The sequence below is a fragment of the Cnephaeus nilssonii genome (assembly GCF_951640355.1).
Source record: "Cnephaeus nilssonii genome assembly, chromosome: 20".
Taxonomy (NCBI): Eukaryota; Metazoa; Chordata; class Mammalia; order Chiroptera; family Vespertilionidae; genus Cnephaeus; species Cnephaeus nilssonii.
The window spans coordinates 9,513,305-9,535,854 of record NC_137091.1 but is presented as its reverse complement, the minus strand read 5'-3'; the positions used below and the strand labels follow the sequence as shown (position 1 = coordinate 9,535,854).

At 45.4% G+C, this 22,550-nt stretch overlaps 1 protein-coding gene across 5 annotated transcripts in view; it reads left to right on the top strand.

Annotated features, from left to right (window-relative positions):
- The window catches only part of HYDIN (HYDIN axonemal central pair apparatus protein), a 352,840-nt gene that overhangs the window by 213,605 nt on the left and 116,685 nt on the right, over positions 1-22,550 (top strand). For 2 of the 5 annotated variants that reach the window (XR_013812852.1, XM_079759606.1), the window contains exons 24-32: positions 6,923-7,004; positions 9,774-9,983; positions 12,173-12,310; positions 13,270-13,447; positions 15,027-15,151; positions 18,507-18,634; positions 19,043-19,538; positions 19,701-19,892; positions 20,218-20,367. Coding sequence is in view for 3 of the 5 variants with exons in the window: in XM_079759606.1 (XP_079615732.1) it covers positions 6,923-7,004; positions 9,774-9,983; positions 12,173-12,310; positions 13,270-13,447; positions 15,027-15,151; positions 18,507-18,634; positions 19,043-19,538; positions 19,701-19,892; positions 20,218-20,367 (1,699 nt within the window). In the remaining 2 variants the exon portion in view is untranslated. Of the gene's footprint in view, positions 1-6,922; positions 7,005-9,773; positions 9,984-12,172; positions 12,311-13,269; positions 13,448-15,026; positions 15,152-18,506; positions 18,635-19,042; positions 19,539-19,700; positions 19,893-20,217; positions 20,368-22,550 lie in introns of those variants that run through there. The other 3 variants (XM_079759605.1, XR_013812853.1, XM_079759607.1) reach the window with 3 other exon arrangements.

The window sequence follows — 22,550 nt, the reverse complement described above, 5'->3', positions numbered from 1 at the left end:
AAAAAAAAGAAGAGGAAGAAGAAGGTGAAATGACCCAGCCAGCATGGCTCAGTGGTTGAGCATCGACCTATGAACCAGTAGGTCACTATTCAATTCCTGGTGAGGGCACCTGCCTGGGTTATGGGCTCGATCCCCAGTAGGGGGTGTACAGGAGGTAGTGACCAGTGATTCTCTTCATTGATGTTTCTATCTCTCTATCCCTCTCCCTTCCTCTCTGAAATCAATATTTTTAAAAAACTTTTTTTAAAGAAGAAGGTGAAGATGCTGATGGAGATGCAGTGGGAAGGCCCAGTGCGCATTAGGAGGTGGAATAGCAGATCCCTGATCCTGGGCTCAGAATCCCACCCTGACAGCCACAGCCCAAGACTCTCTTCCCACTGCTGCCTCCTGGCCTGTCCGTGAGCAAGGCCGAGCGGCTGGTGGGACAGAGGGGTGGAAATAAGAGAGTATTGGAGGAGCAGTGATGGCCACCACAGTCAGTACCTACATTTGCTGTTTGTGCTTTGCAACCCCTCAACCCAGTGCCAGGAGGAAGAGATGTGAGAACAGGGCAGTGAAGTGGAGAAGGATCCGCACCTCTCCTGTCCCCATGCTGCTGTCCCCCGTCCCCTCATGGCTGCCTCCACGGCTGGCCTCACTGACTCCCACTCATTGCTAGTCTTCGTCAGCATTGCCATCGTCACCATCACCATCCTCCTCCCCATCATCATCCGCTTCCATTTGGCACCTACACGCACCCTCCATCTACAGCAAACTTCTCACTTGTCCCTAGACAACCAGGTTCTCCCAACCCTTTTCCCTTTACAGAGAGCTTTCCCTCAGACCCCGCATCCTTTTCACTCTTCACCAGGAGGCACCACGCTTCCTCCCAGGCAGTGAGATATCTCCTCCTCATGAGGACTTCCCCAGGCAGCCAGGGAAGGTGGGTCTTGCCCTCATCTGAAGCCATACAGACTCTCCTCTCATTTGAATTTCAAAAATGATGGCAATTCCCACCCATCCCAGCACAGGGACAGCTCATGTGCATTGGACATTTAGCGTGACCCCGGCACCCTGCGGAGTGTGTTACATGAACTAAACCCCACAACAATCAGATGAGGAGGGTTCCATCACTAACACGATACCCAGGCACGTGGTGTGTAAGTGCGGAGGCCAGAATTCAACCCCGAGGCTTGTGTCCCCACAGCCTTGCTCTGAACCGCTGTGCACTCTGCACACCTTGCCGCTGAGCCCTGGAACCCTGAGCTACATCTGTTCCTGTATCCCTGACTCTGACCCCTTGGCTCTGAGTCCCGTGAAGCAAGAATTGGCTTTCTCACCTTTGGAGTCATACAATACAATACAATACAATACAATACAATACAATACAATACAATACAATACAATACAATACTAAAGTGGTTCCCTAGAAGCAGAGCCTGAGCCTGGAATGGTGATTTGGGGCAGGTGATTTATTGAGGGAGGGCTCTCAGGAGGAATTATAAGAGAGTAAAAGAGACAATATAGAGTGGAGGGGAACATTATGGGGAGGTGTGATTTCAGAAGACCCGGGGGAGCTCTGGAGAGTGAATTGCATCAGAGTTTATCCCACTCCGAGACAAGGAGGCTGGGTCCTCACCCTCATCAGACATCCTTGCCTGCAGCTCACACCTGAATGGGTGGGAGGACATAACCTCCCGGGCAGCTCCCCAGAGCCAGGGCAATGCTCCAGAGAAAGGTGCAGCCAACACCCACAGCACCCAGGCGATGGCACACCATGCTGGTAAAGGGGTCGCAGAGAGTGTGCCCATGGCACCTGCTACAGTGGCGACTGCAAAAAATAAAGTAAATGGCGCATGAGCCACACAAAACACACCTGCAGGACCTTTTCAGCCAGCGTGGCGGGCTTCACCCTCTGGACACGCCCAGAATCCAGGTCCAATGAATGAATGAATTAGAAGTCATTGTGTCCCTGCCTTTTTTTTGGGGGGGGGGGTGCGGGGGGGCGGGGGGACGTCGTTGCATGGCACAGACTTCAGTGGAAAGCCACCATACACCATTCTACCTCCAACTATTGTCTGAACGACAGCACAAGATATTAACTGAAACACACACATGTCCTTTGGGGTTTTATTTTGATGGGCCACTGCCTCTCGTGATGTGAGAACAGGCAATAAGAGTGGTGGACATTTTTTTAATTTTCAGCACAAAAGAATGTATTGACCCAAGGTTACCAAAAATTGAAAATAAAATACGAAGAGGGAAACTGCTGAGCCCAAACCAGCATATCTGATTGACAGCGTGTCTGACAGTCACATGGCTCCGTCACAGCTAAGGGGCACGGTGGGGGGTGGGTTCGTCCCTGGCCCCTCCAATGCATCTGAAATGGGTAGCTCTGGAATTGGACCAATATTGATTTTTTTTTTTTTTTTGCTTGTTTGCTGTGCATTCTCTTTTAAAAATAACTGAATCTAATCTTGTTTGGGTCAGCATAACAGGAACGTAATCATCTGTTCCTGAGGATAAAATGAAATCTGGTCCAAAAAGACTCTACCAACATTCTATTTCAGCTTCTTGGAGCAGGTTTTCGGCTTTCATGATAAGTGGAAGCCTCCGTTATGATAAAGGTTTTGCCGTCTCCTGTGGCTCGACTGTTAGCAGCAGGGCTGCCTTACTGCTCTCCTTTGCTTGTTTCCAAAGAGACCTCTCACTTCCCAGTTGTCCAGGCATCATTGTCACCTGAGGTGTTGTTTTTCCTCAGGTCTGCGGATCTGCTACAGCTTTGTATTTTTCCTATACACATATTCCCATATGCTTTTTTTTTTTTTTAACTCCGCACAACATCCCAGCGGGGGAGCACATGTTGGATGCGAGAGCGCTGTTGTGTGGGGCAGCGATCTGGCAGACCTCCCCAGCGTCTCTCTGACGTGGGGTGATGTACCTTAATAAGTGCTCCGGACCGTCCTCTGCTGGTTTTCACTGTCCCCGGCTGCCCAGGCTGAGTGCTGCCCCACATTAATTGTCAACTCCAGTCCTTAGTTGCCATGCCTACCCATAGTGGGTTCTAAATCTGACTGTACATTAGAATCACCTGGGAAGACTGTTAAACATCTAACTCCTATCCTGGCCAGTGTTGCTGAGTGGTTGGGGAGTCAGCCCACGCTCTGAAAGGTCTGGGGTTCTATTCTCAGTCTAGGGCATGTACCTGGGTTGCAGGTTCAATCCCCAGCCCCCAGATGGGGCACATGTGGGAGGCAACCAATCGATGTGTGTCTCTCACATCGATGTTTCTCTCTTTGTCTCTCTCACTCTCTCCCCACTCCCTTCCACTCTCTCTCTCTAAAAAAAGAAAAAATTAATTGAAAAACTATATCCTCAAATGAGATTCACAACTACAAAAAAAATCTAACTCCTGGGCCCTACCTGAGACCTGCCGAATCAGAATATACCCAAGGATGAGGTTCAGGAATTTTTATTTTAATGAGCTCCCCAGCACCTATCCCTACATGGGTCCTCTGCCCAGAATGGTGTGGTTTCTGCCTAAGGTGAGGTCAACTAGAGACATGTGGCCTGGAATAAGCCAAACGGAAGGCCATGGTGGAAGATGAAAAGAGCTTTTCCACTCTTCTCCAAGGCCAAGGGCGGCGTGTGGGGAGAGGGACGGGGAAGGTGGCGGTGCAGAACAGCCACATTATCCTGCATGCGATCATCCGTCCATCCATCCATCTGACCTATATCCATTCAACCAGACACACAGTGAGCTCATGCTGTAGGTAAAGGACCCTGAGTTATGGGTCTCTAAAGTGGGAACTGCTTGGGTCCTGCCCCATAAGAGCTCACAGTTCTGAGGATGGTGCTAACCTGGGGTTTCCCCAAAGGGAAACTGGACTGTTCTCTCTTCTTAGAAAGAACAAGCGGGGCTCAGCTCAGAGCCTCGGCAGGCAAGAAAATAAGAACATTGCTTTTCCCCATCCTATTTATTTTTCTAAATGTGGTAGAGAAAACTGACTTTAAGTTTGTAGTAATTATGTAAAAACTTCCCCTTAAAATATGCCTATTAATGACACAACAATGTGCTGTCACTGCATACTCATTTGAATGGTTGAAAAGAAAAGGACTGAATACCAAGTGTAGGTGAGGATGTGGACCAACAGGAGCCCCCATGCCCTGTGGGTGGTGTAAATGGTGTAAGTCCACTTTGGAACACTATTTAGCAGTTTCCTTTCATCTTCAACATACATATACCATACAAGCCAGAAGGTTCCCCCCTAGGAATTTACCCAAGAGGAATAAAAACATGTGTCCACACAAAGACTTATAAGCAACTTTATTCATAGTATTAAAAGCTGGAGCCCAGCTGCTATGGCTCAGTGGTCGAGCGTCGACCTATGAACCAGGAGGTCAGGGTTCAATTACCGGTCAGGGCACATGCCCGGGTTTCGGGCTCAATCCTCAGTAGGGGGCATTGCAGGAGGCAGCCCATCCATGATTCTCATCATTGATGTTTCTATCTCTCTCTCCCTTCTTCTGTAAAATCAATAAATATATGTATATATTTAAAGCTAGAAACAGCCGAAGTGTCTGTCAATAAGAAAATGGATAAACACATTAGTCAGCTATTATTGCTCAATGATTAAAAGAACAGACTACTGCTCTGGCAACAACATCAGTGAATCTAAAAGCATCCCACTGTTCTGCCCAGCTGGTGTGGCTCAGTGGTTGAGCATCAACCTGTGAACCAGGAGGTCACGGTTCGATTCCTGGTAGGGGCACACGCCTGGGTTACAGGCTCAATCCCCAATGTGGGGTGTACAGGAGGCAGCCAATCAATGATTCTTTCTCATCATTGATATTTCTATCTCCCTCTCCCTTCCTCTCTGAAATCAATAAAAATATTTTAAAAATAAAAATAAAAGCATCCCACTGTTTGAAAGAAGGCAGATACAAAAGAGTGCATATTAATAAACCCATGTATGTGCAGCTGTCAACATGTCTAGTCCACAGTGCTATGGAGCAGGTGAGTGTGTGGAGCCGATGAACTGGGTAGAGGCACGAGGGAACTTTTGGGGAGGATGGAAATGTTCAGTGTGTTAATGTGGTCGTGGTTTTGCAGGTATGTGTATTTGTAAAAACGCATCAAACTATGCTTACAATGAGTGCATTGTGTATGTAAATTGTACCTCAATGAAAATTGATCTAACAAGTGATACTCGATATGGCAGAAGTCACGAAGTTGGCAAAGGAAAAGGTACATGCTAGAGAGTGGACAGTATCCTAAAAGAGTGCAGATGAAATGATCTGAAACTTAAGAGGGAGGAAAACTCCCATGGCAAGATGGGACAGTGTTGGGTGCTTCGTGTAATAAGTGACATTTCCACTGGGCCTCTGAGACAAAGTGAAGTGCGTGCGGGGCCAGAATGAATATCCAAGTGACATTGGGTTGATATTAATATAACGGCCTGAGACGTGGGAGGGGAGGAGTCCCTAAAAGCCACGTGCAGCCTGAGAGGAACAAGAAGAATGGGGGTGACCCTGCCACTCTGGCCTTTGTGACATCCAAAGGCCTTTCCAGTCAGTGAGACCTGGACAGTCACCGATTTCCCCCTCCATCCTCTCCTCGGGGGAACTTGAGTGGCAGTAGAGCCAACTGGCAGGGCCAGGACCTGGGTGGAGCAGTCGGGGCCCGAGAGCAAACCTGTAGAGGCAAGGCCCTGCAAAGGCTGAGCAGCACCCACAGGGCCGAGGCTGAGTGCCCCACCTTCCTCGCCCGCGTCCTGCCCTGCTTTCTGGGTCTCTGGGAGCAGGATCCTGGTACTCATTCATTCATAGCCATGCTGAGTGCCTGCTGCGTTCCAGGCACCGTATTATGATGAAGCAGATACAGCGAGCTCGCTGTCCAGCAGGGACAGGAGACATAAGTGGGGAGGGGGAGCCCAGGGGCCATGGGTACTCAGAGAAGAGAGACTCGATCCAGACCGGGAAGGGTGGTCAAGCAAACTTTTAGGAGAAAGTGAAAGTCAGCTAAGATTTGAGCAAGGGAGGGTGTAGGGCAGTCCCTTCTAGGCCTGCCGGGTCTAGGATTTGGAATCAAGAGCCCACCCAGGCGCCGACTTGCACCAGCTGGTGTGACTGTCACTTCCCCATGAGTTTGTAGATTTGTGATGAGGCTGAGGAAGCCCAACCGTACCCTCCTGTCCCAGATGGAGTCCATCCTGGGACCTCAGCCTCCACCAGCTCACCAGCAGACTCCGCGATCGAATCCCCTGAGATTGATCTAAGTGATTTTGTTAAGTAAGTGCAAAGCCAGAATGGAATTATTTTAATAGCATTCTTCTCTCTGCACTTACTTACATTCTCAAACTCATCCCTCGTTTCTTCATCCAACCACTCACCAGTCCACAGTTTAATGAGTGCCTTCTGTATGTCAGGCCCTAACTAGAAGTCACCTCTGCTCTGGCCATACAGCCTCCTGAGTCCTGGGGGACTGAGCCCTTCCTACCATGGTGCCCTCTCCATCTGCCCAAGGTCTACCACCAGGGTCAGGTCAAGGTCAGCAAGCAGAAAAGGATATGACAACTCATCAAGCATTACATCCTCACAATAAAATGCTCCAATAAATAATGCAACTTAACGTTGAGCACGGGGGACACATCCAGATTACCTGACGGATTGCCAGAGCCTCCCAGAGATTTTTATAGGTCGAATGAAGGCTTGATAGGACAGGAAAGAGGGGTTGGGCCTACAGGAAATCGATCAGTCTGATGCCCTGCACTGCTTGCCTGGGGCAGGGAGTGTCAGAGTGCTGCTCGGCTGACCTCTTGAGAAAAGCGTCCTTGAGTGAGAGCCCACTTGTTTGGGGCACAGGGGTGGAGGGAGGAAGATGGGGTTATCGTGTTGTGATGACTGTCAAAGCGGTGATTCTCTACATTTCATTCACTCCCAGGACCACCCTTGCAGATGAAGACACTTGGTTTGAAGAAAGAGAACACGGAAGACCAGAAGCGCCCAAGCTGATCAACTCAGATGTACGGTTTCCTTTGCTTGGGGCGGGTTGGCAAGTCGAGGGTCCTTTCTGTAAAACAGAGCAGAAGCAGATCCAGGAGCAGAGCGGCAAGGGCGTGCTGGGGTTTGGCTGTGATGAGGCTGCGAAACTTTATCCGGGTCACGTCCCAACCAAACACCCACAGAGCCCAACACCTCAGTGAGAGTCCAGACACCTCAGCAGCAAATGCTCTCTATAATGGAAAAGCCAGTTTCCTGTGAACCTGAGTGACCTCGTGCTCTTTCCAGCCCCTAGATGAGGCTATAAGAGGAAAATATTTTCCTCGGTAATTTCCCAGTAAAAACAAAGATGAAATCAAGGGATTTTACATATTCATACCCTTAAGTTCTCCTAGAATAATGACTTAAGCAAATCATTGGAGATGCATAGATTTGCATACAAAGATGTTTGTTACAACACTTTAGAAATAGCAAAAAAATGGAAAAATAAATTAGCGTGTATCCATGAGGATAGACGACTGCAGTGGCAAAGCAAGCATTGTCACCCTCTGTAAGTAGGAGAATGCATTGGCATAGCCTCGTGACATACGATTTGGCAAGAGTATCAGAATTTAAAATGCACACTTCCTCTGCGGGGATATTATTCTCCAGATACACCTTTACATTTACATCAAGACATGTAATTGTTCTCATTCATTGCAGCGCTGTTGGTAAAAGCAAGAAAAATTGCAACGGCTCCATAATATGAGACCAGTTGAATAAACTAAATTACATCTGCAGAAGAATTATACTATGAAATTCTTTTGCAGAAAATGAGAAAGACTTTATATATTGACTTGGAGCAATCTCTGATATATTAAGTAAAAAATACTACATATTCTATTTTTGTTGTTGTTATTCCTCACCTGAGGGTATTTTTCCATCGATATTTAGAAATAGAGGAAGGGAGGGAGAGAGAGAAACATCAATGTGAGAGAGACACATCAATTGGTTACCTCCCACATGTGCTTGACCAGAATGGAACCTGGGACTCTTCAGTCCATAGGTTGATGCTCTAGCCACTGAGCCAAACCAGTTAGGGCCAATTTTTTAAAATTATTTTAAATGATACTTGTAAAGAATATTTAGTTACATGGGAAAGCACCACTCATAATATCAACTGAAAATTCAGAATATAAATATATATACAAATATACACACATATATTCATATATCTATAGTATAATCTCATGGTTGATTTGTATTTCTCTATTTGAATGTTTCTGAATTTTTCACATTTTTTAGAATGAGTATGTGTTTGTATATAAAACACTTGTCTTTGAAATATTAATTTTTTTCTATAGCTAAAGATGTTTGTCAGAGAAAACTCAAGAAAACAGAAAATTGAAAGCAAAAATCCTCAAAATCCCACCATTTATAGAAAAAATATTACTGAAATTTTAGCAAACAGCCTCCCAGATATATCTATTTGCATATGCAAATCTCTGAATAAATTTACGCATGCTCACATCTTCCAGGTTGATACAATGGCATATCTCATTTTACATAAATGGAACTGCTTCTTCACTCAATAATCTGTTGTGCACATTATTTCTAGTCCATAAATACGCATTGCATCATCCTTCATGAGTAGAGTACTACATACACTTCATTTAAAGTGATCCCTCATTGATAGGCATTTAATTGGCTTCTAAAGTCTTGCTACTTTAAATAATGCTGCAGAAAACATCCCTGTTTACTGCATACATTTTGGGCAATTGTCCAATTATCTCCATAGGAAAAAGAATGTATTACAGGCATACTTCAGAGATATGGCAGTTCTTTCCAGACCACCACAATAAAGTAAATCTATTATATAAAACCCAAGTGACTGGAACGACTGGAACGACCAGTCGCTATGACACTTGACACTCACTGCATCCGGCCAACTGGCCCAATAGGGGGTGGGGCCGGCCGGCCAACCTCCTGTGGCCCCTCCCCCTGGCTGGCCCCACCCCAATCGGCCCCAATCAGGGCAGGCTGGCTGGACCCAACCCGTGCACGAATTCGTGCACCGGGCCTCTAGTAAAAGTTATGTTTACACTATAGTGTAGTCTATTTAGTGTGCAATAGCATATGTATTAAAAATATATATATACATACCTTAATTAAAAATTACTTTATTGCTAACAATTGTTAACCTCTCTCAGCCTTCAGGGAGTCATAATCTTTTTGCTGGTGGAGGGTCTTACCTTCAATTTGTAAAAAAAAGCAAGCAATATCTGCAAAACACAATAAAACGTAAGGTGCACTAAAAGGAGATATGCCTGTATTCTTAAAATATACACAACATGCTTCATTTTTCTTCGTGATGGGGAGGAGCACATTGATGACCCCATTGTAACTGCTTGCTAACTTTCCCTCACACCTCTAATTTTGAGGGGTTAAAAGGGAACTCTGCTGAAACAGAAAGAATAGAGCCAAACCAGAGCCAGGTTGGAGTTTCAGGAATCCCTATGGCTCTCCGAACAGGAAGAGAGACTTTCCGTTGGGATAGAAGAAGTAACATCTCCTGGGCACCAAAGTCATCTCACACTAATTCTTATTACTGCCCCAAGTTAGACGTTCAAATCTTGCCAGAGCACTATTACCGCCATGACCATCCTGTATTTTCAAGGTGCTGGGCTAGTCACCTGGCATGGAGTCAAACAAGTTAGTGAGGAAATGATCTGTAAATCGCCTGGACTTTAACTTACCTTTTGCCGGCCCTCCATCCTGATCGATGCTCTCATCTAGAATGACTTTCTCTGCAGGTGTTTGACATTTTGCCCCTCTATGGAGAGCTGCAGCCGTACAGTAGCTACCAGATAGCTTTCACCTTCTACGGACACTGTGACATCATCGCCCAGGCGAAAGCTCTGTGCAAAGTGGAAGGAGGGCCCAACTATGAGATAACACTACGGGGAGAGGCATCCGTGGTCAGCTATTCCTTTGACACCAAGGACATCAACTATGGGTTACAGGTATTGCCACCATCAGGAGGTTTCCTGCTTTTGTCCTAAACATCAGTCATCATCCTTGTGCTCTAATCTCTCTGGAACCCCCGATCACCATAGTCTCACCATCACCCCTATCTTTGACCTCTCATCTGTCCCCCCCTCCCTCCCGCCAACCCTGGTCATCCTCCCACTGCCAACCGTTTGCCAAGTGTCTTTGCTTGCTTTTCTCGCCGTCTTCTGAAATTCAGCATGTTAGATGCTAAAATTTGCATCTTTCCTCTCAATCCACAAAGTCATTCCAACCTCTCTGTTTCTCTCATGACACACTACCGCCTCAGTCCCTGGAGTTTACGGTCTCCACGGCATTCCCACTGCACTCTCTCCTTCACCTCCCGCAGCCTTACAGCACCCATAGATTGCTGATTCATCCAGCAGGACCCCTCTGAATCGATTTTCCTTCCCCACCACCATTGTGGTTATCACACAGCAGAGTCCCATCAAGCCACGCCTAAATTATTAGGTACAAAATGTAATGTGTGTACGAATCACCTGGGAATCTTGTTCAAGTACAGATTCTGATCCAGTAGATCCAGGACGGGGCCTGAGGATCTGCATTTCTAACAAGCTCCTAAGTGATGCCTGTACCGCTGGTCCACGGACCCTGGGGAAGTAAGGGATTACAACCCAAGCTTAGCTCCTACTGCTAACCCATTTAAACATCATTGCCAGACAGATTGTCCCCAAATTTCATTTTTATCCCATCATCCCTGAACAGTTCACCCAGCAGCGTTTGGGAAGGCCTTGTAGTATTGAGGAAATACTATTGTATGGTTTTGTAGTCAGGAGAACTAGGATGTTATCCTGATTTTACTTCCTAATGTGTCACCTTGGGCACATCACCTAACCTCTCCAAACCTCAGTGTCCCTCATCTATACAATGGGAATGGGGTAGCAATGCCTGTCTCACCAAGTGGTTGTGGTTACTTAAGTGACCGGACAATACCGTGCTGGGCCAGAGAAGGCCTTTAATCATGAGTCCCTTCCTTTGTCGCCCATAACATAGCTACTGCAGGTACCTATATTGGGTAAGGGTATCCCAAGTCCCCCTATTAACTGCTGTTCCTTACATTAAACTTCGTTCTTATCCCTCCTCATTATAGCTCTTCATTCATTTGGGGCCAAGCTGTTTTACTCCATGGCCCTAATGCATCCCAGCCCTTCAGGCCAGCACACTTACTCTTAAATTATTCCACTCATCCTCCACCCTGCAGCCCAGACTTACACACTGTAAGGCCCAGCTCAGCTCCATTCCTCACTTGTCTTTCTCTTACTTGATATTCTCTGGGCACTCAAGGATAGTCTTTGCCATAATATCATGTACCTTCTAATTTTTGCTTTGGAATAATTGCTAGTTAATTCAATGTCTTTACATCTTCTCTTCCCAATTAGATTTTGTGTTATATACTCAGAGACCATATTTCCTACCAAACTTTAATGGGGATTGGGTCCCCATAATATAGCTACTGCAGTTATAATTACTGAATCACTTGTGTGTATGTGTGTCTATAGGTTAAAGATTGTGGCTAAAATCAAATCAACCCAACACCTTTTGAGACCTTTTTTATTGCACTGACCAAACAGAATTCTCTTTCATTCCTTATCTCCAGGGTCCTCCTGGCAATTGGTCCTGGCTCAGCTCAGAGTGTATTTTTTAAAGCAGCTCGTCCTTGCCCTCTCTTGTCCTAAGGACCCCTAAGGTGGCCTTAGTTTGTGGTTATTGGGCTTGCTGGTTAGTTGCTGAATTGTGTGAGCAAAATAATTCATGTCTGACCTATTATTCCCAGTCTCGCCATATAAATAGAAAAATTCATTCTAGAAAATTCCGAACTCAAATCTTTTTTTTTTTTTAAAGAAGCAAATCTTGGTGTAGAAAAGCTTACTTTTAAGATCCTACAATATGAGGTCTTTGTGGTGAAGAAACTGAAGTCTGGGGAGATAAGATGCTCACCCCACAGTCCTACTGACCTATAGAACTAAGGTAGAGCTAGTCAGCACCTTTTTGTGATACTGAAATGAGACTGGCAGTGTCTAGGATCCTGAGAAATAAAATCCGTGTCTCTGAGGCATGTCTGTCTAGCCACCTTTGTTAGGATGACAGCAGCATCCCCAAGGGCAAAGACACAGGGGTCACTGTTTTCCTCCTTCTCCTCAAGCTGTTCGACCGGGTCACAGAGAATAAAGTCACACTGAAGAACACTGGGAAAGTCGGCTTCGAGTTCAAGGTGCTGACCAATTACCATTCTTCGCCAGACAACCTCATGCCCGGAGTGCCACTCATCCTGCCTCTTTCGGTAAGTAGCCATGTGATGATGGTCAGAGGAGCCCCAATTCAAACCTTCAAGTCAACCCAGAGCTAGGTCACATTACACTAAACATTCACTGCCAGGATTATGGAAATGATATTTTTAAAATTAAAGAGCTCTCAGAAGCAAGAAAAATAAATCAGCCCAAGCACTTTACTCATTTACTAAACAAATATTTACTGAGTCCTGCATTCCCAGGCACCATTCAAGCACCAGGGGTCCAATAATGAAAAGACAATACAACCCCATAGATGTTTTTTCATAATTTTAAGATAGATTTTTCCTTTTTATTCTTTGTTGTTGTTGTTGTTGTTAATCCTCACCCAAGGATATTTTTCCATTGATTTTTAGAAAGAGAGGAAGGGAGGGAGACAGAGAGAGAGAGAGAGAGAGAGAGAGAGAGAGAAATATCGTTGTGAGAGAGACACATCAATTGGTTGTCTTCTGCACACGCACCTCAACCAGGGCCAGGGATGGAGCCCACAACTGAGGTACATGCCCTTTATCAGATTTAAACCCAAGACCCTTCAGTCTGCAGGCTGACACTCAATCCACTTGCCAGCTAGGGCAAGATAGTTTATTTCCTACTATGTCCTCACACTTCCCTTGTGATTCCTTGAAGTTGAGGGCCTCCTGTCCATTGACTACAAGAGCAATTTTTCACTAGCAGGTATGAAAACAACAGTAGAGTGCAATGGGCCAAATTGGTTTTCAAAGCAAATGGAGGAAGTAGTTTCGTGTACATTGTATGTTAATCTATCAGCTGTAAGGAACTTTTGTTGAAGTTTTCTCATCATGAAAATAATTTTCTCATGAAAATAAATCCTGGGGGAGGAATGTTGAGTGGAGAATACCCAGCACCGTAGGCCCTTGGGGTTATCAAACTGCCAGAAGCAGGAGTCCATTGTACCAATTTGAATGTTCTCTCTGGTCTTTCTGCTGCACAGGGTTTTATCAGTTCACTTAAAGAGCAGGAGTTGAAGGTTTACTACTTACCTGGAGTACCTGAGATCTTTCAAAGAAGTTTTCAGGTACAGATCGCCCACCTGGACCCAGAGAGTATCACACTGAGTGGAGAGGGAATCTTCCCCCGAATCTGCCTCGATCTCCCCAGAAACCTCAAAGGTACTGCTACCCGCTATCGTAGTTCACCACAGGGGACAAAATATGCATTTTAGCTTTGCTTGTTTGAAGGTTGAAGGCTACCCACATCATTTTCTTGGCAGTCCCTACTAGTTCCCTTCTGTATTGTTCCTCCGCTGCAAGAAAGTCAAGAGTTGAAATTGACGTGGTGACCTGAGTTCAGCGAGATAAGATGCAGTCGCACATTAAGACCCCTCATTGAGGCATCAGGAAATTGCTCTTCCAACTGCCTTTTCTTCCAGCGCATTTTCCTTCCAACTGTCATCTCCCTCCAAGTTGTCCTTCCCCAGTGGCACCCTCACAGATGCCCGCTGAGAACCTGAAGGCTGATTTTACAGCCGGGAGTACAATTCTCAAAATATAAATTCTACTGAAAGGCAACCAAGGTTCTGATCCCTTTTTGGTATTACAGAGTTTGGAAGCGAATTGAGACTGTTGTTAATTGTCTGCCCACATCTCTAGCCAAGGCTTCCTCATAGCATCTGGCCTCCCTCTGTTTCTGTCTTGGCAGATCTGAAAGGTAATCAGCTCTTTTATAGCCATAGACTCTGGTTCTTTCTTGCTGAGTCAGAGGCCAGAGAAACTTCACTCTTCTTCATGGAAACTTCACTCTTCTTCATGAATCCCTCTTCTAGTTCCTAAGCAGCTTCAGACTAAACCTTCACACCTCCACCTTTCCTGCCACCCCATTCCCCAAAGTCACTAACTCAACTGTTGATAATCATCTATTAAATGCTAATAGTCTGCTCCCTGAAAATATGAACACAAACATTAGTAAAACTAAGACCATGTCACACCCTAGCATCTAGAGTTCCAGCAGACAGAAGTCAGCGCAAGTCCACATAGAATTGTCAGGAAGGAAGGTCTTTACCACAGCTGGACACTGGGCACCCAGCTGGCCTCCTATGGCAGCAGACATGGTTAGGCCAGTACAGGCTTTAAAATCATTGAAATCTGAGTACCATTAGCCGGGCCTTCTGTGCTCCAGGTCCCCTCAGTCCCCCGGCTTCCCGTCGTTTCCTAAAGGGCACTGTAATTACTCTGCCTGCCTTGCACTGCTTACTGGGGATCTGAAACCTCTCCACCACTTGCCTGCCCTCCCTGATTCTGGGGATTGTAGCTTATTTAGTTGTAATTAAAGCAACTTGAGATTTAATACCCATGAAAACTAATTGAAAGGGTGACCAGCTGTCTGGGGTGGTCCAGCCTGAGGGATTTCCCTAGTTGTGCAGCTGTCTGTGCTAGAACTGGGAATGTACCAGGTAAACTGGGATCCAGGCGGTCAACCTAAGATTGGCTTAGGATGTTACTGCCACCCGCTTCTTGAGAACCAGCTGGTACTAAAGCATCTTCTCATTAAACTCAGTGAGGTCTCTGGTACAAATTCAGCTCGCTCACAAATGACCTCATCCTCTAACGCAGAGAAAACATGGCAAGGGAGGCGCCAAAAAAAGTTCATTTCCCTTCTCACTTTATTTAACCTGAGCTAAGGGTCTGTGTTTGGGACATAATTCATCTATTTCTAACCATCCTGATTTTCTTCTCCTCCCAATCCCCACAGGGAATGAAAAGTATGAAATCTTCTTGAATCAGGCCAGAGAAAACCTAGAAAATGAGTTAGACAAATATGATACATTTAGTCACACAGAGACCACTGAGGAAATGCCCGAGGATGAGCCTTTTAAGGTAAGACTAGCCTCACTTTGCACAGAATGCATGTGGCATAAGGGCAGTATGTGCAAAGGCCCAGGGGCAGGAAGGACATGGAAAGGAGGAAAGGTATAGCAAAGATGGGGTGAGGTAAGGGAACCAAGATGAGCCTGAAGAGATAAGCAGCCCGCTATTGAACCTATTGAGGGTTGTGAAGGCACTGTGTTTCAACAGAGGCCTTGCATAATCGTATTTTGCGTCTTTTATTTTAAATCTGCTGGAGTAATTCTAGATGAAGGTGATGGTAGTATAAACAAAGGTGAAAAGGTGATTGCCCAGAAAGTAGGAGAATTGGGTGAATTCAAGAAATATTTTGGAGGTAGGTTGGCCAGGGATTGAGCGCATGTTGGAGTGAGGAGGAGGTGACTTCCAAGTGATTTGCTTGGATGACAAAGTAAGGAGAGGACACTCAGATAAGAAACTCAGGACGAGAAACAAGTTTTGGGTGAAAGAGGAGGAAGGGAAATGAGTTCAAATGGTCCATTATTACACCTGAGATGTCTGTGCATCCTCCACGTAGGGGCATCCAATAGGGAGCTGGAACCATTGCTTGGACCTGGGGAGAGAGAGAAGTTGGAGAAAGTGATTTGAGCGTTATCAGATGGTCACTGTGATCACAGGAGATAGGGAGTTTCCCAGGAAGTGTATTGAGTGATGAGGGAAGAGGGTAAATTCAGAGTAAAGGCCTTGGGTACCCAACAGCCACGTGGGGGAGAGGGACAGCCAAAGGGGCTCTGGAACAATCAGGACTGTGTGGTGCCTCTGAGGTCGGATCCAAGCCAAGAGGTCTCTTGAGGGAGGGAGGAACCCAGCTTGTATATAAAGGCTGCCCTGCTGTGGGATAGAAAAACAAAATCCCCAAATGTCCTCTCCCACCATTCCCTGAAACCCCGCTCTTCACCATCCCTTCCTCACCATGAAGGCTGCTTTCTCTCTGTGCTCTTCTTTTAAAATGCAAATGAACATGAGAACAGTGTCCTGAGGAAGGATTATGTATGCGGCTGAGAGAGCTTAGCTGGGGTTCTCAAATGGGGAAAAGGGGTGTCACTAGGGAGACTGGGAGCCCCACAGGCCACCAGCAATAACTTATTTGCAGATACTGACAGTGAGCTTTAGTTCCAAGGATAATCATCATTAGTAACAACAGCTACCATTGATTGAACTCTTACACTAGGCCTGTGCCATGCTACTGAGCTGCATTATTATTTCATTAAATCCTCCCACAATGGGGGGAGGGGAAGTAAGATGCCATTATTATCTTAATTTCACAGTTTTACAGGACTCACAGAAGTGAAGTGCATTTCCAAGGCAAGAGCAGAGCTAGGGTGTGAATGCAGGTCTGTCCAGCGGACCCCAGCCTGCCTTGGGGCAGAGGTGCAGCTCCACCTGCCACCTGCCTGCCCAGGTGGCTCCTCATCAGAGCCTTAGCACAGTTGTGTCTGGCGGTTCCTCCAGACCTGGGGTGGGGTTTCCGAGAATGTGATGGCAGGAGCAGAGCAAGCTAGTCCTCCTACATAAGCCAGCGGTCAACTGACCACTAAGCGGCTCAGGAGCCGAGCATAGGGCTGGCTCTGCTGTTCTAGAATCAAGATGGACTTGGAATGCCTGGAGGTGAGGCAGGCAGTTCCCACGTGTCCCTGTTGTCTCATCACAGGCCCCGTCACACAGTAACCTTTACTGTTTGGCCCCGGGCTTCTGGTTTGGACCTTTTAGAACAGTATTTTCCAACCATTTTTCACTCTCACTCCCGCCAAGACATCTTTTTTTAATACCCCATGAAATACATGCATTGTATGTAAAACATAATCTCTTTGAATAGTTTTGCATTACATTTTTTAAATTTTTATTTTGAAATAATTATAATTCACAGGAAGTTGTGAAAAATATTTTTCCCATCAGTAGCATCTTACATAACTATAGTACAACATCAAAACCAGAAAATCGACATTGGTACAAGCTGCGGAGCTCATCCATCAATTTCATGTACACTGGCGTGTGGGCGTGCTGGATGCTCCTTTGTGATTTTTTTCATGTGTAGATATGTGTCAACCACCACCACAGTTAAGATATAGAACGGCTCCTTTACCACAAGGATCCTTGTGCTCATTGGGGAAACAGAATTACACAAAAATCTCCTTCCAAGCCAGAAAACCTCTCCACAAAGATAGATGAAAAAGGGAAAAAAAAATTATGAAACCAGAATGAGATCTGTGTCACAGGCAGTTTACTAAGAGATTGCCATGACAGGAAGAAGTCTCAGCCTCTTATAAACAGCTGAGCAGATGCAACCATTGCATAAATATTTTCAAGTGAAGCAGTAACTAATCCCTAAGTAAGAACTATCACTAGTCCTCATGAGCAGACTTGGCAGCACCAATTTGTCACACATTGTTCATTCTAAAAATCACATGGTAATTGGGGTGACCATCTGGGTTAGCTAACTGGCTTTATCCAAAGGAAACCCAACTTCTTGTGTTTTTATGACAGGGCCCTCTGACTTTAGGCTCCCACAGAAACTGGGCGGGAGAGCCCTAGCTGGTTTTGCTCAGTGGATAGTGCGTCAGCCTGCGGACTGAAGGGTCCCAGGTTTGATTCCAGTCAAGGGCACATGCCCAGCTTGCTAAATCCTCAGTAAGGGGCATGTAGAAGGCAGCCTATCAATGCTTTTTCTCTCATCATTGCTGTCTCTCTCTCTTCCTCTCCCTTCCTGTCTGAAATCAATAAAATATATTTAAAAAAAGAAAAGGAAAGAAACTGGGCGGTAGGGGCTCCATCGTCCTTGATGATTGCATCAAGAAACAGTCCCCAGATCCTTAAGAAAGGCACTTTGAATTGTAGAGCTGACAAGAGGCTTATATGGCCCTCAGAAAGATTTAGACACATTTCAAAGAGGCAGAGAAAGAACTAACAAGTTCCCTAAAGTGAATGCTCTAAGAAGAGGGCGTGGGAAGAAGTCTCTTCCCTTCTTTTTTATTTTATTTGCTCTGACATCCTACACCTACCCCCAATCTCCCCATCCCTTGCCCTAACAACCACTAATCTGTTCTTCACCTCTATACTTTTGTTATTTCAAGAACGTTGTGTAAATGGAATCATACAGTATGGAATCTTTGAGGTTGGCTTTTTTCATTCAGCAGGATGTCCTTGAGTTCATCCCTTTCTATAGCTGAGACTACTCATACTATAGCTGTGCTTCTTGCATACTCGACCCACCCCCATGAAAATGTTAATATCACAATAGATTGCATATCACCCTGAGGGGTGATAGTGCCCACATTGAGAATGCATGTTCTAGAAAAGTTTGCTCCTTTGCTCTTCTCTGTTGCTCCAGTTAAGTGCTCAGCTCCAGATGGAAGTAGAGCGACTAATAGTCCAAAACTATACCATGGAACATCAGAAAACAATTATCTACGATCCCCTGGACGAAGTCAGCCATCGGGGTCGCCACAGACTAGCCAAGTGAGTGCCCTTCCGTGTTGTTTGTCTCAGAGTATAGTGGAGCGAGCATTGCCGCCCAGCAGAGTGCTCCCTGGCATGACGGTTGATCATGCAGGAGTGCAATCCACTCCCCTCACGCATCTGCTATCCTTTAGCATCCAGCTAACCAGGCAGGAACCTCCGGCTTTGTCTAACGGACAGGCCCAGGTTCAGGTTCATGAGAGCACATTGAAGGTGCTTTGAGATCATGGCTGAAATAACAGTGTGGACTTCTGAGGGAAGATGTAGCTGGTTCCTGGTCTCCCCTCTGGGGCCATTCATTGTTCTCAACTCCAGAGTATAGCATTGTGCACAGGAGATGGGAGAGAGCCCCACACTCCCTCGCTTTTGGAATAGTGACTGGTAAGGAGACCTTGTTACTCATTTCAGAATCCAGCTGCCAGAGTATATCCTAGACTTTGGCCACATCATCCTTGGTGACACCCGATCCCACATCATCAAGATCACCAACACCAGTCATATCCCAGTCTCCTTCCACGCGGAAAAGCGGGTCCTTCACGACACAGGTAACCAGGCCAGGGAGACCTTTCCCACTGCACCTTGTCACTTCCAACAAGGCCATCTGTCCTGTCTTTCTGGAGAAGAATGTGTGTTTCTTCTGGGATCAGCTGAAAGAATTGTTGGGTCGTTAATTGGGTCTTTGAATGGTTATCCTGCCCCAGAGGGGCTTCTAACTAAAGCAGCTCTTGTTTGCTATTTCTCTTTCCCACAAAGAAATTTTGTCTGTCTTGGTACAGGCTTTAGTACTGAGCTGGATCGTGTAAAGCATCTGCCTTACTGCGAAACGGAAACATTTGAAATGAGATTTGACCAGCAAGGGACCAATCATTCTGTTGGGAACAAAGAAGCCATTCTGCCCATCAAAGTAAGATGCACCGCTGGGGCCAGCTGAGCCTGCCCAGCGCCCAGCTCTGCTAGTCGATCACCCCTGGGATCATCCAGTTACTATTTCAGAGTCATAATTCTCCCCCCCCCCCCCCGACCCTATGCCACATGCTATGCTAACACAATTTTATGGCCACTCTAGGTGGTTGGAGGGCCAACAGTTCTCATCTGTCTGCAAGCCCACGTGGCCATTCCCACGATGACACTGTCTTGTGAAAAAGTGGAGTTTGCCACAATTCAGTGTGGACAGTGCCTTGTGGAAACTATTCAGCTCTCCAATCATCTTCAAGTTCCTTGTGAATGGTTTGTTGTCAGCCATAAGCCATTTAACAAGGTAAGTGAGTTACGGCCCGTTGATCCCCTTTTTCTGTCTCCATTTCAGCCAGATTTGTAATTCTAGGCATTCACTCTCATCATTTCACTCTCCTGCTCAGACTTTCAGTGACAGCTATCGCCTCCTGAACAAAATCTAGTTCCTTAGCTCAGCACTTGAGGATCTATCAGGCCATCTGTCTGGTGAATGCCTTATTCATCTTTGTACCCTTAGTATCTACACATTCCCTGATGCCTGGGAGGCACCGAGCAGGTGGAGTGAGTAGAGGCTGGAATAAGTCCATTTTCTATAGATGTTATCTAATTGTCTAATATTTATTAACCAGCTGGAGAAACACATGCCAAAGTACTTAAGACGGAAACTACATACTGAATTCAAGCCAAAAACACGGATCTTTGAGATCCAGCCCACTTCAGGGGTCTTGGATCCTGGTGAGAAGTACAACGTGCAAGTGAGATTCATGCCCAAAGAAGAGGTAAGCGGGGAAGAAATGTGGTTCCATTCAGACTTTTTATCTCTTTACTCAAAGTCCAGGCTTCACTGGGTCTCCAGTGTGGGTCTCCAGGGAAGCTTTAAGCGACCTGTGCCTTCTGTTCTGATTATGACGTGGCCAGTGCTTCAGTTCACGTAGGAACTGTGTGGCCTGGCAGTTAAGAGCACCCGCTCTGCAATCAGCACGTCTACCTGACACATCGACTTTCCCAGCAGGCCTGGGTTAATGGCCTTCTGCCTCTGCAATTAGAGGCTGTGTGGCTTTGAGCAAATTCCTTAACCTCGCTCAACTTCAGTTTTCTCATAGACAATATGAAAAATAATAATAATCCCTTATTGCAATTCTGAATCCAAGTAAGTTCCAAAAACTGGGGAAAGTTTCAGACCCAAACTCATTTGGCAGAAAAACCTCATCTGAACTGACATGAGACTACTTAACCTTTATTTATCCCACTTAGTTAGCAGAGTCTAACATTGCAATGCAGAAATATTAATGTGTTTGATTCCAGGGGACCTGCCCCAGACCCTGCTGAGGCTATTGGGTAACATAGGGTACCTGTTCTCTGTAAAAATCTGAATTTGAATGTGTCTGTCCCCAGGGTTTCAGGTAAGACATTATCAACTGCAATAGCTACCTCCTAGGGTCATGTTGAAGAGTAAGTGGATTAATGGGAATAAAATGGACAGCATACTGCTCTATATGTAGTAAGTGTCTCAATAACTATTAACTATTATCATTAGTAGTTTTGATAATAGTAAGTACCTCCTGGAAGACACTGTCTGGGCCTCACAAACATTTCATTTGTGAATACCACAGCACAAAGCTACTTCTGACAAAGAACATAGTAAAAATAATAAAAACTTAGAACCAGAGAGGATCTCAAAAGGTTACACTGTGAAGACTTTTGTTCAAAGCTTAAAGCTACCAGACCGCTGTACCGATTTTTCGGTAATTTCCGAATCTGCCGCTATACTGCTTTACCTAATTTTCTGTACTTTGCCTAGTACCTATTTTCTACAATGTCTCCAAGTTCCATCTTATTCTAACCACTTGTTTGCATGTAACTAACATTTTTCTATATCATGTTGATTTTTTTCTCTTTAATGCTCAGGAGCCCAGGTATAGGGGACAGTTAGGTTCAGGGCCTCAGGTCTGGTAGGGTTAAGGCATTTAGGAGACTTTTTTTTAATTCTTTTAAAAGAAAAAAAGCATGCAAGTTTTTAGAATACCTATGGTTTTCCTGGTAATGGCTTTGAGGAAATGTTTAAGAATCTGCAGTGAGAAAGAAAAAAAGTGAATGACTTTATATCTGATTCTAAAATAAAGTCCCGGTTTCTATGACTGGCTGGTGTTCTCAGTGGTTAGAGTGTCGGCCCATGCACTGAAAGGTCACAAGTCCGATTCCCAGTCAAGGGCACATACCTGCATTGGAGGTTTGATCCCCGGGCCCCATCGGGGTACATGCAAGAAGCAACCAATCGATGTGTCTCTCTTTCTCTCTCTCCCCCCTCTTCCCTCTCTCCCTTCCACTCTCTCTAAAAAACAATGGGGAAAAAATATCCCTGGGTGAGGATTAACAAAAAAAAAATTAAAACAAGATAAAAATCCCTGTTTCTATTATTATAAAAATATCCCCAACCCTTTTTAAAAGAAAATAGAATTAATATGTTTTTCATTGTTAGAGAATCTTAAGTCTGTCAAGGGGCCTACTCAAGATTTGGGTTGTTTTACTGAAAGAGGGAAATGTCAGTAAATATAGTTCTAAAAAATCTTTGTTCAGGCAATTCCATAAAGATTGAATTGGAATTGGTCAGAGTTAATAAAATGCTTCCACTGATTGGGAGAGGAATTTATTGGCTATGTACAAGTAATTGGTTTGCCCTGCAGCCCATACAATCTACACGTATATCTCCATCAGCGTCAGCAGCAGAGAAATCACCGATGTCCATACACACAACTCCTAGACATTATAACATATGTTCAGAATAATCCGTGTTAGAAAACAAGGAAATGAATGGGATGTTTTAGCAATGTTTCCATAAAAAAGCAATTAAAATATAGAAGTTTGGGATGAGGCCTGTGAACCCACATCTATAGGTTCCTTAGTGAAACGAGAGTACAATCACTGGCATCACTATCAAGTGGTACTTGGATCGTAGTTGTAT